This window comes from Artibeus jamaicensis, unplaced genomic scaffold (assembly GCF_021234435.1).
Source record: "Artibeus jamaicensis isolate MK-2021 breed Jamaican fruit bat unplaced genomic scaffold, CSHL_Jam_final contig_548, whole genome shotgun sequence".
Taxonomy (NCBI): Eukaryota; Metazoa; Chordata; class Mammalia; order Chiroptera; family Phyllostomidae; genus Artibeus; species Artibeus jamaicensis.
The window spans coordinates 12,677,890-12,693,912 of NW_026521883.1; the positions used below are offsets into that span (position 1 = coordinate 12,677,890).

Here is a 16,023-nt window from a genome sequence, read left to right on the forward strand (position 1 = left end):
TCAAGGGCTACCTCCTCCATGAAGTTTTTCCTCTCACAAAGTTTAAGATGAACCTTGCACCGAGTAACCTCTTTACTTCTGGCTTACATAGAACCGTATTTCTGGAACGTGTAGAGTAGGTGTCACACACTCTGCCTCACATTATAAACATTGCATTCGTTTTCCTGCTAGATACCAAACTCCTTGAGGGTAGGTCTGCCTCCCCCCTCTCTTCCCTCCTTCCCTTTGCATGCTTTAGCACAGCGTAATGCACAGAAGGTGTTTATCAATGTTTATTGGATGGGAGCTTGCACTCTTTCAGGAAGTGAGATATAAAAAAAACCTTGTACTCTGACTCTTATAAGAAATTTGACATAAAAAAGTGAGATCATGAGTACCCTTAGGCTATGGGGTGATTTAATTTTTATTCTCTTTGTACTCCCAATACTTAGCAGGTACTTAATAAATGCTTGTTTTATACACACACATTTCAAAATTGCAGCAAGCTTAGCAAAAGTGCATGCTAATAGTCATTTCAACACATCTTTATTAAGGTTAATAATTTATACCAGGCACAAACTATTGTCTGTATGTGCAACAATGTAGGGGCTGCTGGTAAGGGTGGTGATGGTATTCCCACCTGTAAGCCCTACTAAGAGAGAGTTCCTCTGTCCCATTTTTAAATTGTTTAATTTATCCCTCCCAGTGGCCCTTCCAGGCTCTAATGTCCTTATTGCACATATGAGAAAACAAAGGTTTGCTCAGGATCGCCCAGCTAGTGAGTGGGATGAAGGTTGGTTTTTAGCCCAGCTTTGTCTAATGCCAGAGATAATCCTACTATACTATGGAGCTCAGTGAAAGAAAGGAGGCTGGTTGGAGAAGTGAACATAGAACAGCAGAGCGAAAGGGATGTCGATGTTCCTGAGAAGTGGATGAGACATGATCCACAAAATAGTTATGGGATGTTTGAGTTGCAGGAGACCTTCCAGGCCTCTTCCCATTCCATCATTCGCAGGAAAGGGGCCTGATATCCTGAGAGGTGCCATGACTTGTCCAAGGTGATATAGAAAGCTAGTGGCAAGTGTAAAACTTGAATCTAGATCTCCAGGTTGTAAGTTCACTTCTTTTTCTCAAAATCCTTGAACTAAAACATCATAATTTCCTAAACGGCCTGCTGCACAGCCACAGGTAGGGGTGAGGGGAGAACACCCCATAGGAACACAAGGGCTGGACATCCCTAGGGCCTCTGATGTGTATTTCCTTCCTTGCTGCCTGGGCAGGTGTGTGTGCAGTGAGGCACCTGCTACCCACCTATTCTGTGGAGGTTGCTCAGGTCTGTATGCCTCTGAACTTTACCCTGTCCCTCACTGTGATGGTTACAAAACATCTGCAGGTTCTGGAATTTCCTAATAGATGCATGAAACATGTGATTCTGGAAATCTCAGAATCCCTTCACCATTCTCTCACTTCAGCCAAATCTTTCACCTTTAACATTCCATTACACTAAAAGCCACACTGAAGATTTGCAGCCATGTATCAACTGTGAGGGACAAAGTGCTGTGCAAATGTCTTTTTCAATGGGCAACCAGGCACTGCCTTCCTTAGGAATGTTCCGACTGACTCAGGGAACTGACTTTTCTATGGGGTTTCCAGAGCCAAGGTCAGCTGATTTGCAAGCTTCTTAAGATCAGGGCTATCGTCTTGTCCTTGTTTGATTCTCCAGTACACTGCCAGGCACATAATAGGAATTCCGTGAATGTGGCTGGTACTGTTGATGTGTGTGTGTGTGTGTGCGCGCGCAAAACTAACGATGTCTCTCACCACCCAAATACAGTTTATTTCACTGTATTCCATTGACTATGCATTTACATGCATACCTGAATGTGCATTTAAATCGACAACTATTTTGGTTTAAAAGCTCGAATAAGACAGATAAGCTATGTTAGGCGGTTCATCCCATTCCCCTTCACATTCATAAATATGGGGGCCCTTCTATCACTGTTAGTGTCTGGGACTCACCAGCACTATTCCATTTATAAATAATCCTTTATGAGACACTGGCTCCTTCCAGACTAAAAATTAAGCAGGGCTGTGATCTGTTATAGGTTTGTGCATTCTCTGAAGTTTCTCAAGAGACCCTGCTTGGAACTCCCTGGATCTGACCCTGTTTGGTCCATAGAAGACCTGGTCCCCTGGCTCCGTGTTGGCCAGAACAGCCCAGCTCCTACTGATCACAGCGCAGTGGTGGCTCCGGATGCAGCTGCATCAGACTGCCTAGGACCACATTAACCTTTCACTGATCTCTTTCTTGTTCAGCTAGAAAGAAATTAATTGAATTAGCAAGTTGCCACACACTGGGGAGAGAGTCAGGGCCTGGGTGAGACAGAACCACAGAGCCAAAACGCTCCCTCTCATGTGCATCAGTAAACTTTGAAATCATCTTTGTATCAGAAGCTACTTGCTGACTTGTGATAAATGTGTCAACCCATTGGTTTGCCATTCTCCCAGTAGCACTGTGTTTGTGATTCAAGGTGGCATATCATGAGATCAGACTCCCTTTGTAAGAAAAACAAATATACTCTCATAAAAATCAAGGATCATTTCTTTATTTAACCTCTGGAAGTGCAAAGATTGGCACCAATTTACCGATTATACTCAAGTTTGGAATCCTGCAGAAATACAGCGAGTTTTTCTCATAGGCATTTGGAAACAGCCTGGCGTCAGAAGTGTCTCTGCACTTCCCTGCTTAGTGACAGATCTGATGTGAAACCTGGTACATGGGGACACCATGGGGGGCTGTCGCTGTCTCTCCAGGACTGAGATGAATAAATAACACGTGTGCCTTCTTTTTCTGAGATTAACCAACAGAAACATTTGAGTTGAGAATTAATGTACAACATAATCCCATCCATGGCAAAGAATTCCCATCCTATCTAATTATCGTCTTGAAAGCAATAGTCTATGTTTTTAGAACACTCAGTAAAATAATTTTTAATGGAAAGGCTATATTGCTTAATTATGTTTCCCCCATGGTAGGTATTCAATAAGTATTTGTTTAATATAATCCAAGTAATTAGTGACACATTTTAATATGTAGTTGGTAAAAGTCTCCACTGAAACGTGCAACATTTATGGCTTTAAGTTGGTAGTATTAAAGGAAGATATGGATCTTTTCATTCCTGACTGATTTGTTTGGTTGAGGACTTACACTTCCACAGAAAATTTGTATTTTAAGCATTTTTTAAACTTTCAAAGTTTCATAAGAGCTCTGTGTTAATATCAGAACTATAACATAGCCTGGGTTAAAGGCTGGAGGCATCTCATAGAGCCACGTTTACAAGTAGCATCTCGCCACACAGGAAGATTAAGATTTAATATCTGCAGTTCTGGTGCTCATTAGTTGTAGAATGATCATGAAATACATTTCTAAAGGGCAAGGTTGGTATTACATTATTCTGAAAACGTCTTTGTTGACTAAATGTGTAAATATTTCAAATAAGTATCATGAGATTCTACTTTTATGGGGAGCACACCTATAGGACACATGACTCTGCCACGTGGAACGGCAGGGCACGTGACATGTTGCGTGTCATTCCTGATTCCCGATTCCATTTGAAATGGTCTGGAAATAAATGCCAATTACCAGTAATGTCAGACTATTTGCCTTGGAGTCCTATGTCTGACAGGAAGGCTAGAGCTAATGGATTCGGTCGTTTTCAAAGCATTATTTTCTAAAGCAGGATACTGTTTGAAAGTAACATGAATTTTCAGGGTTGTAGATCCAGACTCATGTTCTGGAAGAACATGCTTATGAATGTGCAGTCCCTGATGGTTTCCTGTCCTTTAACTGTATAAAGGAAAGAAAAATGGTGCCCAGAATCTGCTCACAGGATAGCTTGGCATTAGCCTTCCTTGTCCGAGTCCTTAGGACAAAAGAAATGGAGAACCAAAAGTGAATGATGGTGTCACAGTAACTGAGGGGTGTTGCCTAATGGAGAGATGCAGTTGCATCATGGGAACGTGGTGTGATTTAATTTCATAAGTGTAAACATCACAGAGGGTATGGTTAATTCATTTGAAACTCTAGCCCACTTTGCTATGGCTGGACAGCTGAGTTAACATGGGTAGGTCTCAGCTTCATACTTTTATGATTTCTTTTCTTATTTTTGTGGTTTTATTTGGAAAAAAAACCTAAAGAAAAAAACTGCATTGGGTTGACTTTAGCTGAAAGCAAACTTTTATAAAGCTATGGCTTGATTTAAAGTACAATGAAATTTTTTTGACCTTCTAAATCAGAAGCTTGTGTATATTTTGCCTTGAAGGGGAGCCGGGTGGGTGGTGTATGATTCTAGCTTCCTACAGTGCTGATTGTGTACGTGTGTTTTAAAGTACGGCCCAGCTGCCGGGACAAGGACAACTCAGGTAGTTATATGGAAAAAATTCTAGGACTCTGCTTCTTTAATCACTGTAAGTGCAACGGCGAATAGCCGTCTAATATTTTAAGTTGTAAATGGAAACAGACCATCAGAAAAATAAAGTAGAATGGAAGGAACAATAGTTGGTATGCAAACTTGGCTTTTGATCATTTCTTTGCTGTTATGCTCAATACTACGGATACGCCTGATGCAATTTTAAATAATGCAGACTCTGGATAACTAACACCTGAAATTCATGGTACAGAGATTCATCTGATAATAGTGTCAAGATTTAAGTTTCCATAAAGCCAGTAAAAAAGGTTTAAGCTTCAAAGTTTGGCGGGAATTGGTTACAAGTTAAAATGCACAACGCCGACCTTTAGAAGTCTTTTTCACCCCTCTCCTACAGCCTTTTCCACTTGCGAATGGGTTCTCTGAGATGGAACCTAAGATTTATTTGACAGAGCCTGGAAATGTAGTGGCCCGAACCAGGGGGCTCCTCCTCCAGGTGTCAGTACTTGGATGGTGGGGGGAGGGGGAGAAAGGGGAGAGGGTAGGTAGGAAGAGAAGCATTTGTAAACCAGGACCTTGGTTGTTGGTGTGGCGTGAGTTACCAACGTGCGTTCCCCCTGCCCGGCCTGTTGCTCACAGGAAAGACTTCAGGAGGCGCTTAGCTCACTGCTCCAGGTGGTTCGGAGGGTTTCGTTCTCCGCTGATCTGGAGGGGCTCTACCTTCCGAGTAGGGTTGGGGCGTTCTGGAAAATGCGTAATGAGTCTGGCTAAGCCCACCCCACTCCCGAGACCCAATCCCTCTTTTATGCCAACTAGCCGGATTATTGAACACCTCTGGGGACTCCGAGAGGGGAGCGGGAAAGTGGCACTGCGTTGCGTGCCTCTTGCTCCTTGGGCTAAGGGGAGAAAGTGGTCGGGTGCAAGTTCCGCCGAGCGCCGCCAACAGAAAGCTCCCGGGCGGCCGCAGATCCCCGTCAAGGCGAGGAGAAGGCCGGGGTCCCGGGCTCGGGCCGGGGGCACAGGAGGGCAGCGTGGGGCCGGGCGGCACTGGCCCAACAGCCTCGGATCACCTGCCCGCGGGGGCGGGGCGGGCGCGGCGCGGGGTGCGCCCGCCTCCCGCCTCCCTCCTCCCGCCCGGGGAGGAAGCGGAGGGGCGCGGTGTAAACAGAGCGGCGGCCGTGATGTCAGCCGGTCACATGGAGCCTCTTATGGCTCGGGATGGCTCTCGGCGGGCGGGCAGCTGCGGCAGCTGCTGCTGTGGCTCGGGCGGCGGCGGCGCGGCGGCGGCAGAGGGGGCTCCGGGATCGGACCATCCGCTCTCCCTGCGCTCTCCGCACCGCGGCTTAAATGATGTATTTTGTGATCGCAGCGATGAAAGGTGAGCCCGGGCGCCCCGCGGGGGCCGGGTGGGCTCTCCGTTCCCTGAGGCGGGGAGGCGGGCGCGCAGGGGGAGGGGTGGGCGCGCCTGCAGGAGCGCACGTACTGCCCGGGGCAGCCGCCGGAGCCCAGTCAGGGCCTTCAGGGCCCGCGCAGCCGCGCCACCTGAGTCTTTCGGTGGGCTCTGCCTGCCTCCTGTTGGGGGCGAGGGCGCAGGGGCTGGACCCCCCTCTTCCGCCCCGTCCCGCTCCTGTCAGTTGCTCGGGTCCGCCGGGCACCTGGCCGGGCTCCCGGAAGAAACTTTGCCGGCAGCCGCTGCGCTTCTGGAAGGGAGGGGGGGCCTGGGGAGCCCGGAGGAAGCTGGGGGCTCCTGCAGCCGGTCCCCGAGGCCCGCACCCCAGACATCTCCGGCCTACGTGGTGAAGGAAGGCTCTGCGGCCAGGCCGGGCCGTGCGCGCTCCTGGACGCGATGTAGTCCCTGGGGACTGGTCAGCGCCCCAGGCCTTGCGCACCGCCCCCCCTCCCCTGCCTTGGCGGCCAGGCCGTCCGGCCGGCCGGAGCGGCCGCGGGCCGGGGAAGTGCAGCAAGTCCGCGCTGCGTTCTGCAGCGGCCACTTCTGAAAGTGCCCGGACCCGAGTGAGACGGGCTTGTAGAGCGTGTTAAGACTCCCTCGGCTGCAGCCCACGGCCGCAGCGCACCCCCGACTTGATACTTTGGGTTGTGTGATTTGCGGGCAGTGGTGCAGGTTAGAGGGCAGTGAGGGCCGACGCGCGCGGGTGAGTCGCGGCCAAGCCTGTCCACCCGGCCTTCGCCCTGATCAGGGTTCCGTGTTCAGAGTAGTGACAGGATGGCAGGGGGCATTGGTTGAGGACAGGACTATCTCGAGGTCCTCCCAGGTGAGGGGGAAAGAAACCGTGGCAAGTCAAGGAAGTTTCTAATGGGAAACCAAAGTTTGGAGGTGTGCAGGAAGTCGCCGTGCGGCCGAAAAAACAGCCCCGAAGACAGTCCGCTCCGCACGCTCGCCACACTCGCCGCGCGCTCCCCCGCCGCCGGGTCCTGGGTCCGATAATCTGCCGGAGCGGCTTCCCAGACCCGGCAGCTGGGAATGGGGATTGAGAGTCCCATCCGCTTGCCGCGGACAGAACTCCCCCAATGCGCTGCATTTTTGCAGATCCAAACTGCGCTGCCGGTTCTGCCATTCGTGTGCGGGTGCCGCTCGTTAAACGTTTGCTAGATTGAGGTTTTGTTGCAATCGAGGAGGAAGGGCACTGGTTCGATATCCGCGCTGGGTTTGCTCTCGGATCATCGAGCTTCGCCTTTCTCACTAGAGATTGGGTGGCATTTCTTTTATTAATTATTAACAGGACGCAACGTACTGGACGCTGCGATGAGCTGCTTGAGATGAAATTCTCTCTACAACGTGCCCACAGCAAATTTTGCCTTTTTTTTCCCTGTGGCTTGTGGGAAATGGGACATAATCATTTTTAGAATATGCAACTGATGAAGTAAAATAGAGGAAAACTCCCTGTGATTCGCGTTCTTAAACATTTAAAATCATTTGGGGGAAAAATGTGAAGATTTTCTACCGACTTTTATTTAAAGAAAGAAATCTATGCTCCTTCCCTCCCCCTCCCAGTTTTTTTTATTCTATTTTTTTATGTTTCATTAATCTGGTAAGAATAAAATGACTCATATCCTTCGTAATTCAGACTTTTTTTTTTCATTTTTTCCGTTTAAGTTATAAAATACATTTTGCTAGTTGGGAGGTGCCCAAGCCAGTCCTTGTTCATTTCATTTAGTACAATTTGTGTTGATTGGGACGAGGGTGAGAAGCTAAGACTGGTTCCCCTAATGAACAGTAACCAGACAATAAAGTATGCCTTAATATTTTAATTTTGATGTTTCCAAGTATGTAGGGGTTTTTTGCTTTTGTACTTCTAGCACAAAGTGAACTTCCATACTATCCTTCACTAACAATATCATGAGAATTATACCATCACCCTCATCCCCCCAAAGCTCTAGCCCACACATTTGTCTTGGAGTGACCTCTGGCTGCCATAAGATAATGGATTCGTAGTATTGTGCTTGGAGAAAAGTAGTTCAGAAGTACTGGCAAGGCAGTTTCAATACACCAGAGAGAGAGAGAGAGAGAGAGAGAATTACAGTGCATCTTAATAATTAGGATACTTTATTCCCAATATCACAACATCCTGTGTTTTAATGGGATTCTCTTGCTTGGGTGCAAATTTAAACTAAAGAGAAATAATTTGTGGGAACATGGGGAATGCAGTAAGTGTTTCCATATCAGATTGAAGGGGGTGACCTGGCCCAGAATCATATTAAATACTTCCCTACTGCCTCTCAGTATTAATAGTTAAATCAGTTCCATATGTAAGAGAGTTTGTATAATTCGATTTTTCATGCAAAACAGAAACTCTCTTTACAATATAGCTTTGGGTATGTGTCTGCCAGGGGACGGGGGAGTTGAGAACAAGCAACCATAAAAGAGAAATGTTCTCTTTGTTGGCTGATTTACTGTTGTTTTTTAAACATCATTAAATCAGGCCTTTTGAACTCACCAAAGAAGAAAATACTTCCTCTGCACTAGTTGTCAAGTAAGTTTAGGCTTAACGTGGTTTCATGCTTAGAAGTAATAAATCTTCATTCGAGCAACTCTAGTCTTCTCCTTCAGTTCTGTGTTTGTGTAATTACTAACAAAGTCCCAGTGCCGTGGGGACCGCGTCCTGGGCAGCTGGGGCGAGCCAGCACCGACGGTCAGGGCAGCGCTTGCTCCGCCCTTCACCACCCTGCACCACCCTGCACCAGCCGTGCGAGGTGGCAGCCAGCGCCTCGTGGGTTTCAGCAGATTGTGCGTCCCTTTGCTGCCTCTGAGTCCTCAGCCTACGTTCATGCAAATGGAGGTTTCAGAGTGAAGGGGAGGCTTAAAGGAAATTTCTGTCCCTTCAAAGGTTCCTCTCCAACACAATTCATGTGCAAATGTAAGGCACCTTACTACTTTGAAAACACTGTGGACGTTGGTGATTAGCAATGCCTCCAACTCCAGTAACTTGATTGTATAGTTTTGACTCAGTTGGCTTTTCTTTGTGCCAAATGAGGTTTGGATTTTATCCCTGATTTTCCTTTAAGCACCATGTCAGTGATAGCCCACCACCAGGATTTTTTGTCCCGTTTTTTGTGACCTTTGATGGGTAAGATTGGGAGAAGGAAGGTGATGGCCGGATCATCTTGAAAAGAGGAAACCCAAATGGCTGCTCCAGTGAGCAGAGCGCTTATCCTGCAAAGAGAGGTCAGTTCTTCTAAAGACAAAGAGGATCTCTGAATCCATTTTTCCACGGGGAGAGAAGGGAGCTTGGATTCCCTGTGAAGTAGAGGATATTTTAAAAGCACCATTTTCATGAGCAGCCTCTTGATTTTATATAGTTCAGTCACATTACTTGAAATGCAAAGCAACATCATATATGCAAGTAAACCACTTGGAGTTGTATTTGATTTGAAAACCATGTGACTTCTTCAGTGCTGCCCAATTATAAAATAATACAATGTCTAAACAGAAATCACCTTTTCGATACAGACGTATTTGTGTGATATACATTTTAGGGCTTTTCAAAGCCTAGTAGATCATGTTAGTAAATACATCGATAGTTCTCACTAGGCTCCTCTCTCTCCCACATGTCCCTCCCCACCAAGTGAACCACAATAAAACAGATGTGATCAGCAAGCAGACAATTGCAAAGCACCTGCAGTAGCACCCAGCCACTTTGTAATCAGCTCTGGGCCACCTAAGAAAACAATATTTGCAAAATGACCATTTAGTGGGAGAAAAAATGGTTGGCTGGACAGATGGATAGGTAGGCGGGTGGGTAGACAGACAGATCTGCAGAGGTGGAGTTGGGGTTCAGTTTTCTTAAAATCCTCCCATATTACTTTAGTGATCAGTAAAAGCCATCGTATGGAATGAATCTTCTAAGAATACTTTGTCATAGAAATGTTTTTCACACGCATTCTAAATATTCACAGTTTTTACTAATAAGAAATCAGGCTGCCGTAACCTATCTATTTCACATTTACTGATTTTAAAAATCGCAATTAGATGCTCAGAGTGAGTGGCTACACCGTGTTTATGTTTCTCTGCTTAAAAATATAATAACAATCAGGAGATACCCACTGGTGACAACACAGGTGGGAACAGACATTTGATACAATTTCAAAGACTTTTTCAGGAATGATTCACAAGTTCTCTCCCCGCTCCACCCTCGGCTCCTCCACAGAGAACACCTCCCTTCCATAGCAGCCTCTGAGTCTCGGACGCAGAGACTCGAAGTCAGAACTTTGGGTATCTGTCCGTGTTGTGTGTGCAAGATGGAACATGGTTTTCTGTACATTATCAGAGTGTTCTACGTGCAGACACAGAGGTCTACATAGACAGATAACAGTGTAGACTAGCCAAAGGGCAAAATGCAAGAAAACAACGGAAATCTTTTATTTCCGGCTTTGACCTTTGTTAGCCTCATCACACTACAAGGAAGTTATATGATAAATCTTTGCTCCTGTATAGAAAGAAATGTCAAACCCATTCCCTAGGCTTGCCAGCAATTTTATATTTTTGCTTTACATTTCATTGTCTCTGAAATTGACCAGGCAGTTCATGAATAAATAGAGAGGTGATGTTAATCTATATTTGTCTTGCACTTTACAGTTTACCAACATTCTTATCCTTTTTACTGCTCCTTGGAAGGTCGGGCTTTTTAGCTGAAGAAACTGAGTCTCACAGAGGTCATGGGCTGGCTCACTCATCACATGGGGAAGGGAGGACTCAGAGCCCTAATTTCTACCATCTTCATGCTGCCTCCCCTGGAGGAAGCTGTGAAAATGTCCTGGATATAACTTTGTCTCTAGTTAGTGGAAATTATAACTCTGCCATTTATAAGGGAAAAAATAGATTCAATTATGTAATGCTTTGCTGAGCCTAATATCCTTAAATTACTATTTAATAAAATCAATTTGGTATAAATGGAGTTATTCTTATTTGCTTATCATTAACTCCCTTCATCCATGATTTTCATTAAGTCCGCTTGTTTATGAGAGGGTCTGGGTAAAATGTAAGCATTTCTGTACTTTGCTAAATAAGACAATACCGAGAAGTGCAACTAACTCGTGTAACCTATCATCACTGTGACGGAACTGAGCTGGAGATTCATCTGTATGTTCAGGCACAGGAGCATTTGCAAATGCATCTTCTAATGTGAATATGCCTTTCTGTAGCAGAACGCTCTAGTGTCCTTGGGCTTGAGAGTACTGTCCTGGTTCTTTCCATGACACAGCTAAGGGGCAGAGCTGTGGGCATACTCTGGAGAAATCTGTTGTCTTTTTGAAAATCACACGAGGAGTCAAAGTTTCCAAGTAAATCTGCAAAAGCTCATTTCTCACATGATGGGTGTTTACCTCTCTGGCAACTGGTTTGAGGTGTGTTTGTCTGAAAGCAAATAAGCATCATTTCATAGAGTCTAGGGGAAGAGAAGGAACCTTAAAAGTCATTCAGATACATGTGCTATTGGCATTTGGTTTCTCTCCACAGGATTTCTGCCAACTGATTGTCTGGTCGTGCTGGACAGAACACCTCCTATGATGGAAGCTCACTATTGTTAGAAGTAGCTCATTCCATCTTGAATTAGAAAAAATTTATATCAACTACAAATCTCTACTCTGTACTTTTAATTTATTTTTAAAATTTACTGATTTCAGAGAGAGACAGACAGAGAGGAAGGGGGAGAGAGAGAGAGAGGGAAGTCGACTCTTTGTTCCACCTACCAATGCGTTCATCGGCTGACTCTTGTATGTGCTCTGACCAGGAATGGAACCCGCAAGCCTGGGACATTGGTACAACACTTCAACCAATTTTGCCACCCGGCCAGGGGTCTTTCGTACTTTTAATCTCTTAATTCTGATCTTTTCTTTTGGGCCGTGTAGAATACAGTGAGTCCACCACTCGATGAAAGACTTGTCTGTCATTTAAAGACTACGGATGAAACAGGACACACAAGCCCCTCTGACCCTCAGTCTGTGCCGCCCCCCTGCGCGCCCCCGTTCTCACGGCCAGCCTTCCCACAATCTCGGTCAGTTACTTCCTCAAACGCACCTCAGTTTGTCTAGAACCTCTCAGTGTTTTCGTGCCAAAAATGGAACCCAAGAACTAGCTGTGGCATGATTGACTCGGCCCTCAACCTGCCATGGAGTAAAGAGCAGAGTTTTTAAAACTTTGTTTAAAAATTTTAAGATACAGAAGCTCGGCTGTATCTGTAGACCATCTCAGCCTTTGTGATATTGTAATTTCTGAGAGTGAACCTTGGGCCGATTTAGGAATACTGTTAGATAAACTGAAGTTGATTGCCAAATATTTAGGGAAATAAAAATATTGCAAAAATAATTAAAGGAACATTAGGAGCATTTATGAGATGTTTTTCTCCAAAGCAGTGTCAGATCTGAGATGAGTCTGCCCTCTAGTGGTTGCTTCTGCAAGGAAAGCTGGACGCAGTGGTAATGGTGCCAGTGAATTTCCCATCAGGCTGCTGGAGAGGTCAAAGGTTGAAATTATTTTCTCAGTTGCTCTGGGGAATTCTACATCGGATTGCAAAGTGTTTGTGTTTTACGTGGTTATTAGAAATGGAACTGGGGGAGATCATGAATTTTAAAAGTTTTCTTGGAAGGAAGGGAATTTTTTTAAGTCTTACAGTAGATTAAAGCTGATTTATAAAACTTGGCTCCATATTCAATATAAAAATTTCAGTAAGATTTGGTTTGTAAGTAAACAATTATTTTGACCTTTATGGTAATCCTTTTTGGTTTTTTAGAGTTTCAACTTCCATGCAATTCCACTACCCTCGAATATGTTTTGAAAAGGGACTGTCAGTCACTTTGATCAGAGAAATACAGCATTTTCCCTTTTTAAATCTAAAGCATTTTTCTTCAAAAAAGATAAACATTTAGAAAGAAGTGAACTATTGTAGCTGTTTTTGGCAATAAAACAATTTTAAACATAGATGCAAAACTATTAACCCCTTGGTTTCTGAAAACTTACCATTAGATCATTTGGTTCATTTAAGTCTGTACAGTTTGCTAAAGTGATGCATGTTACGTAAGCTTGTAGAATGTTGCACAGTTTATGCTTTAAAACACTGCACAGCATACTGATAAGCATTCATCCATGTCATTTTTTAGGATTGGTAGATAATACAAGTGGATTGTGGGTTGACATTTTGATGGTGTGAAACAGTCATGAAACAATCTGATTGCTATGTTGGAATCAAAGAGATAAGTGTTGATTCTTCCCATTTCCTTAAATATCCCTTGTCCTGATGCTACACAGAAGAGTGAGATCGAGAGTTTGCATGAATTTTACATTGTCCAAGAAGTCAAGGCTTCTGAGTTGAGTGAGAGTAACCAGGGCTAACAGTAATGACCACGATCACCAAGATCTTAATGGCTGACCGCGATTTCTCGTTCCTACTGAAAAGATGAAAGTACTTCTTTATGTGAAAAACAAGTGAGGGTTGGGGGGAAACAAGGAAAACCTGCTGTTTAAAGCTTTCCATCATAGAAATAAGGTAGTGGTTCAGAAGTGAAGACTTGTGGTTAAGTTTCAGGTCAGTTCTTGAAGCAAACTGTTTTTCAAACCGTGACCCCCCCCCGACGTGTGATTCTTTCACTGCATGAGAAATATTCTCCTCTTCGCAGAATGCTATTTTCATTTTTCAGTTGGAGGGGTTTTTTTTCTTCTTCTTCTTCTATTTGTTTCTTCTCATGTCAAATCTTCTGTAGCACACTGGGTATAAATAATTAAGTAAATTTGTTTGAGCAGATAGCTGGTAAGCGCCTACTGTGTGCTAGGTTACTCAAGTGCCACTTGTGTGCTTTTATAATAGTTGAGACAACTTCCTTCTAATCATGTCTTATAAACCATGAGTCAGCATTTAAAAAATGCACGGAGAAATTGGCAGCCATGCTTAACCAGAGAAGGCTGCTTTAAGACCATTGGGCTTACAGGTTTAGGTTTGTAGTTTCTATGAGCCACATGCCATTTGAAACAAAGGAGAGCTTGTGACACCCAATGAAACGTTAACGTGATTGGATAAAGCCAGTTCTTATAGTAACGTGTGAACATGATTTGATTTCCTTCCAAATAAGCCATAGGTAGGCTCTAAAATCCTGCCAAAAGCAGTGGTTCTGAAAGTGTGCAGCATTCCCCAGAACCCAGAGAGTTCCAAGGGCAGGTTCCCGATTCCCACCCGGAGAGAGCCTGATTTTTCCGTCTCCTAACCCAGGAGACATCTGGTCTTCCTGACCCAGGAAGCCGGGAATTTGAAAAGCGTCTCCGGTATTTCCAATTTGGGTGTTCTTCAGCACTCCCTAGTGAAACCTTTGTCTAGTCAGAGCTAGATGGGCACTGGCGTCCTACAGCCCCCTGGCAGTGTCCAAATATTGTTGATCTTCACGGGCAACCGGGAAGATTTTAAAGATAAATGCCTGTTTTTCCATCACCTGCATGGACCCTGCTTGCGAGGGTCTGGGGTAAGGCCAGGGAATTTGGATTTGTAGACGCTCCTCTGCTAACTGAAGACCAGACGGGTTTGGGAACCCGCCTGGTCTAACCCTCTCCTTTTATGAGTGGGGAGGCTGAAATTCAGAAAGGTGAATAACATTAGGGCCAGCATAAGCTTCCTTTTAGTCCACTTAAATCTCTTTCAGAGGTTAGAGGTGCCATTGCTTGCATGTTACTATCACACTTGAGATAGATATTCTCCTGGCTGTTTCAGCCTCACTGTCAACCAGTGAATAGAAGGAAGTGGACAGACTTAAAATCTGTTACCCAAATGGTCCAAACAGGAGAGGATGCTTTGAAATGGGGGGTGCCTGCGGCACTTTCCAATTACTGTATTCCTTCTCTGCATAAATCCTTCCAGGGAGCTCTGGCCTTCCAGCCCTCAGCAAGCTCGAGCTGGGCTTTGCCACCACTGCGACCACTAAGTGGGGGGTCAGCCTGGAGATTATGCCACAGGCATCAAGGCCAACTCCAGTGGAAACAGTGATATCTTTTTTGTGTTGCTTTTTCAGCAACAAAGTAAAGGTTTCGGTGCCCTGCAGGCTCGCTACTTCACGAGATGGCATTTCTCAGGCCCTGAGCACATGGCGTGTATCTGCCGATGTCCAGGCACTGAAGGTGGCAAATCTGAACGAGGCAGGCCCAACACAGCCTTCCTGCAGCTTAGATGCTAGTCTGGGAAAGGAGGAAAAGTGGGACAGCTCTGGTTTACACGGTGGAGGGCAACTCCACCCCGCTCTGTCTTTGGAAAATGGTTGTGCGATGTCCCGTTGCTGTGGCAGAGGTGACGCTGCAGGACCAGGGCGGCAGAACGCAGTGGCAGACTTAGTGTCTGGTCTTTGTGCGTGAGTGTGCGTTCTGGTGGGCGGAGGGAGACCACGCCTAAGTAAACACGTAAATGAACTAGAGCGGCGATTTTCAACCTTTTTCATCTCATGGCATGCCTAAACTGATGGGGAAAATTCTGCCGCACACCAAGAAATATATTTTTGCTGATCTGACAAAAAATAGGTATAATTTTGATTCATTCACACTGGACAGCTATTGTTGTGTTGGGTCTTGTTCGTTTTTTATTTGACACTCTAAGGGAAGAAAGGTCAGTGTCCCTGACTAAACAGTCAGGTATTGCATGTTTTAAAAATTCTTGCAGCACCCTGGTTGAAAATTACTGAACCAGATAAATGCCAAAAGTGACAATAGCTGTCCAGTGTGAATGAATCCAAATTATATAGGCCAACATATAAAAACAGCATAATGGCTTAGAAAGGCTGATGGCCTCCTGGATGGACACGGGGGAATGGAACCCAAGAATTTTTTCCCAGCCAATGGTGAACCTTAGGCAGAAGTCCCAGGAGGGGACTTAGAGGTCATCTGCTCTCTTTGTTCTCAACCTTGTCTGTACGTTAGATGTCTGGAGAGCTGCTTAAAAATCTGCAAGGCCGGGCTGTCTTCCTAGAGGCTCTGATTAGTGGTCTGAGGTAGGGCTCAAGTATTGGTAATTTTTTTAAGCTACTCCGACAATTCTGGCTGAAAACCCCTGGAGTCCAGCACCCTTACTTTTACACATGAGTCACGGTCCCCATCACAGAGAAACAGGCTTGGATGGCAGAAACCCCCTTACGT

At 45.2% G+C, this 16,023-nt stretch overlaps 1 protein-coding gene across 3 annotated transcripts in view; it reads left to right on the forward strand.

The window, feature by feature from the left end:
* RORA (RAR related orphan receptor A) overlaps nt 1–16,023 on the forward strand; it is a 695,618-nt gene that overhangs the window by 592,193 nt on the left and 87,402 nt on the right. The window contains exon 1 of one of the 3 annotated variants that reach the window (XM_037151067.2): nt 5,633–5,784. The exons of the other annotated variants lie outside the window; for them this stretch is intronic. Within the exon in view, the coding sequence (XP_037006962.1) occupies nt 5,754–5,784 (31 nt within the window). The 5' untranslated portion in view covers nt 5,633–5,753. Of the gene's footprint in view, nt 1–5,632; nt 5,785–16,023 lie in introns of those variants that run through there. 3 annotated transcript variants of the gene reach the window in all.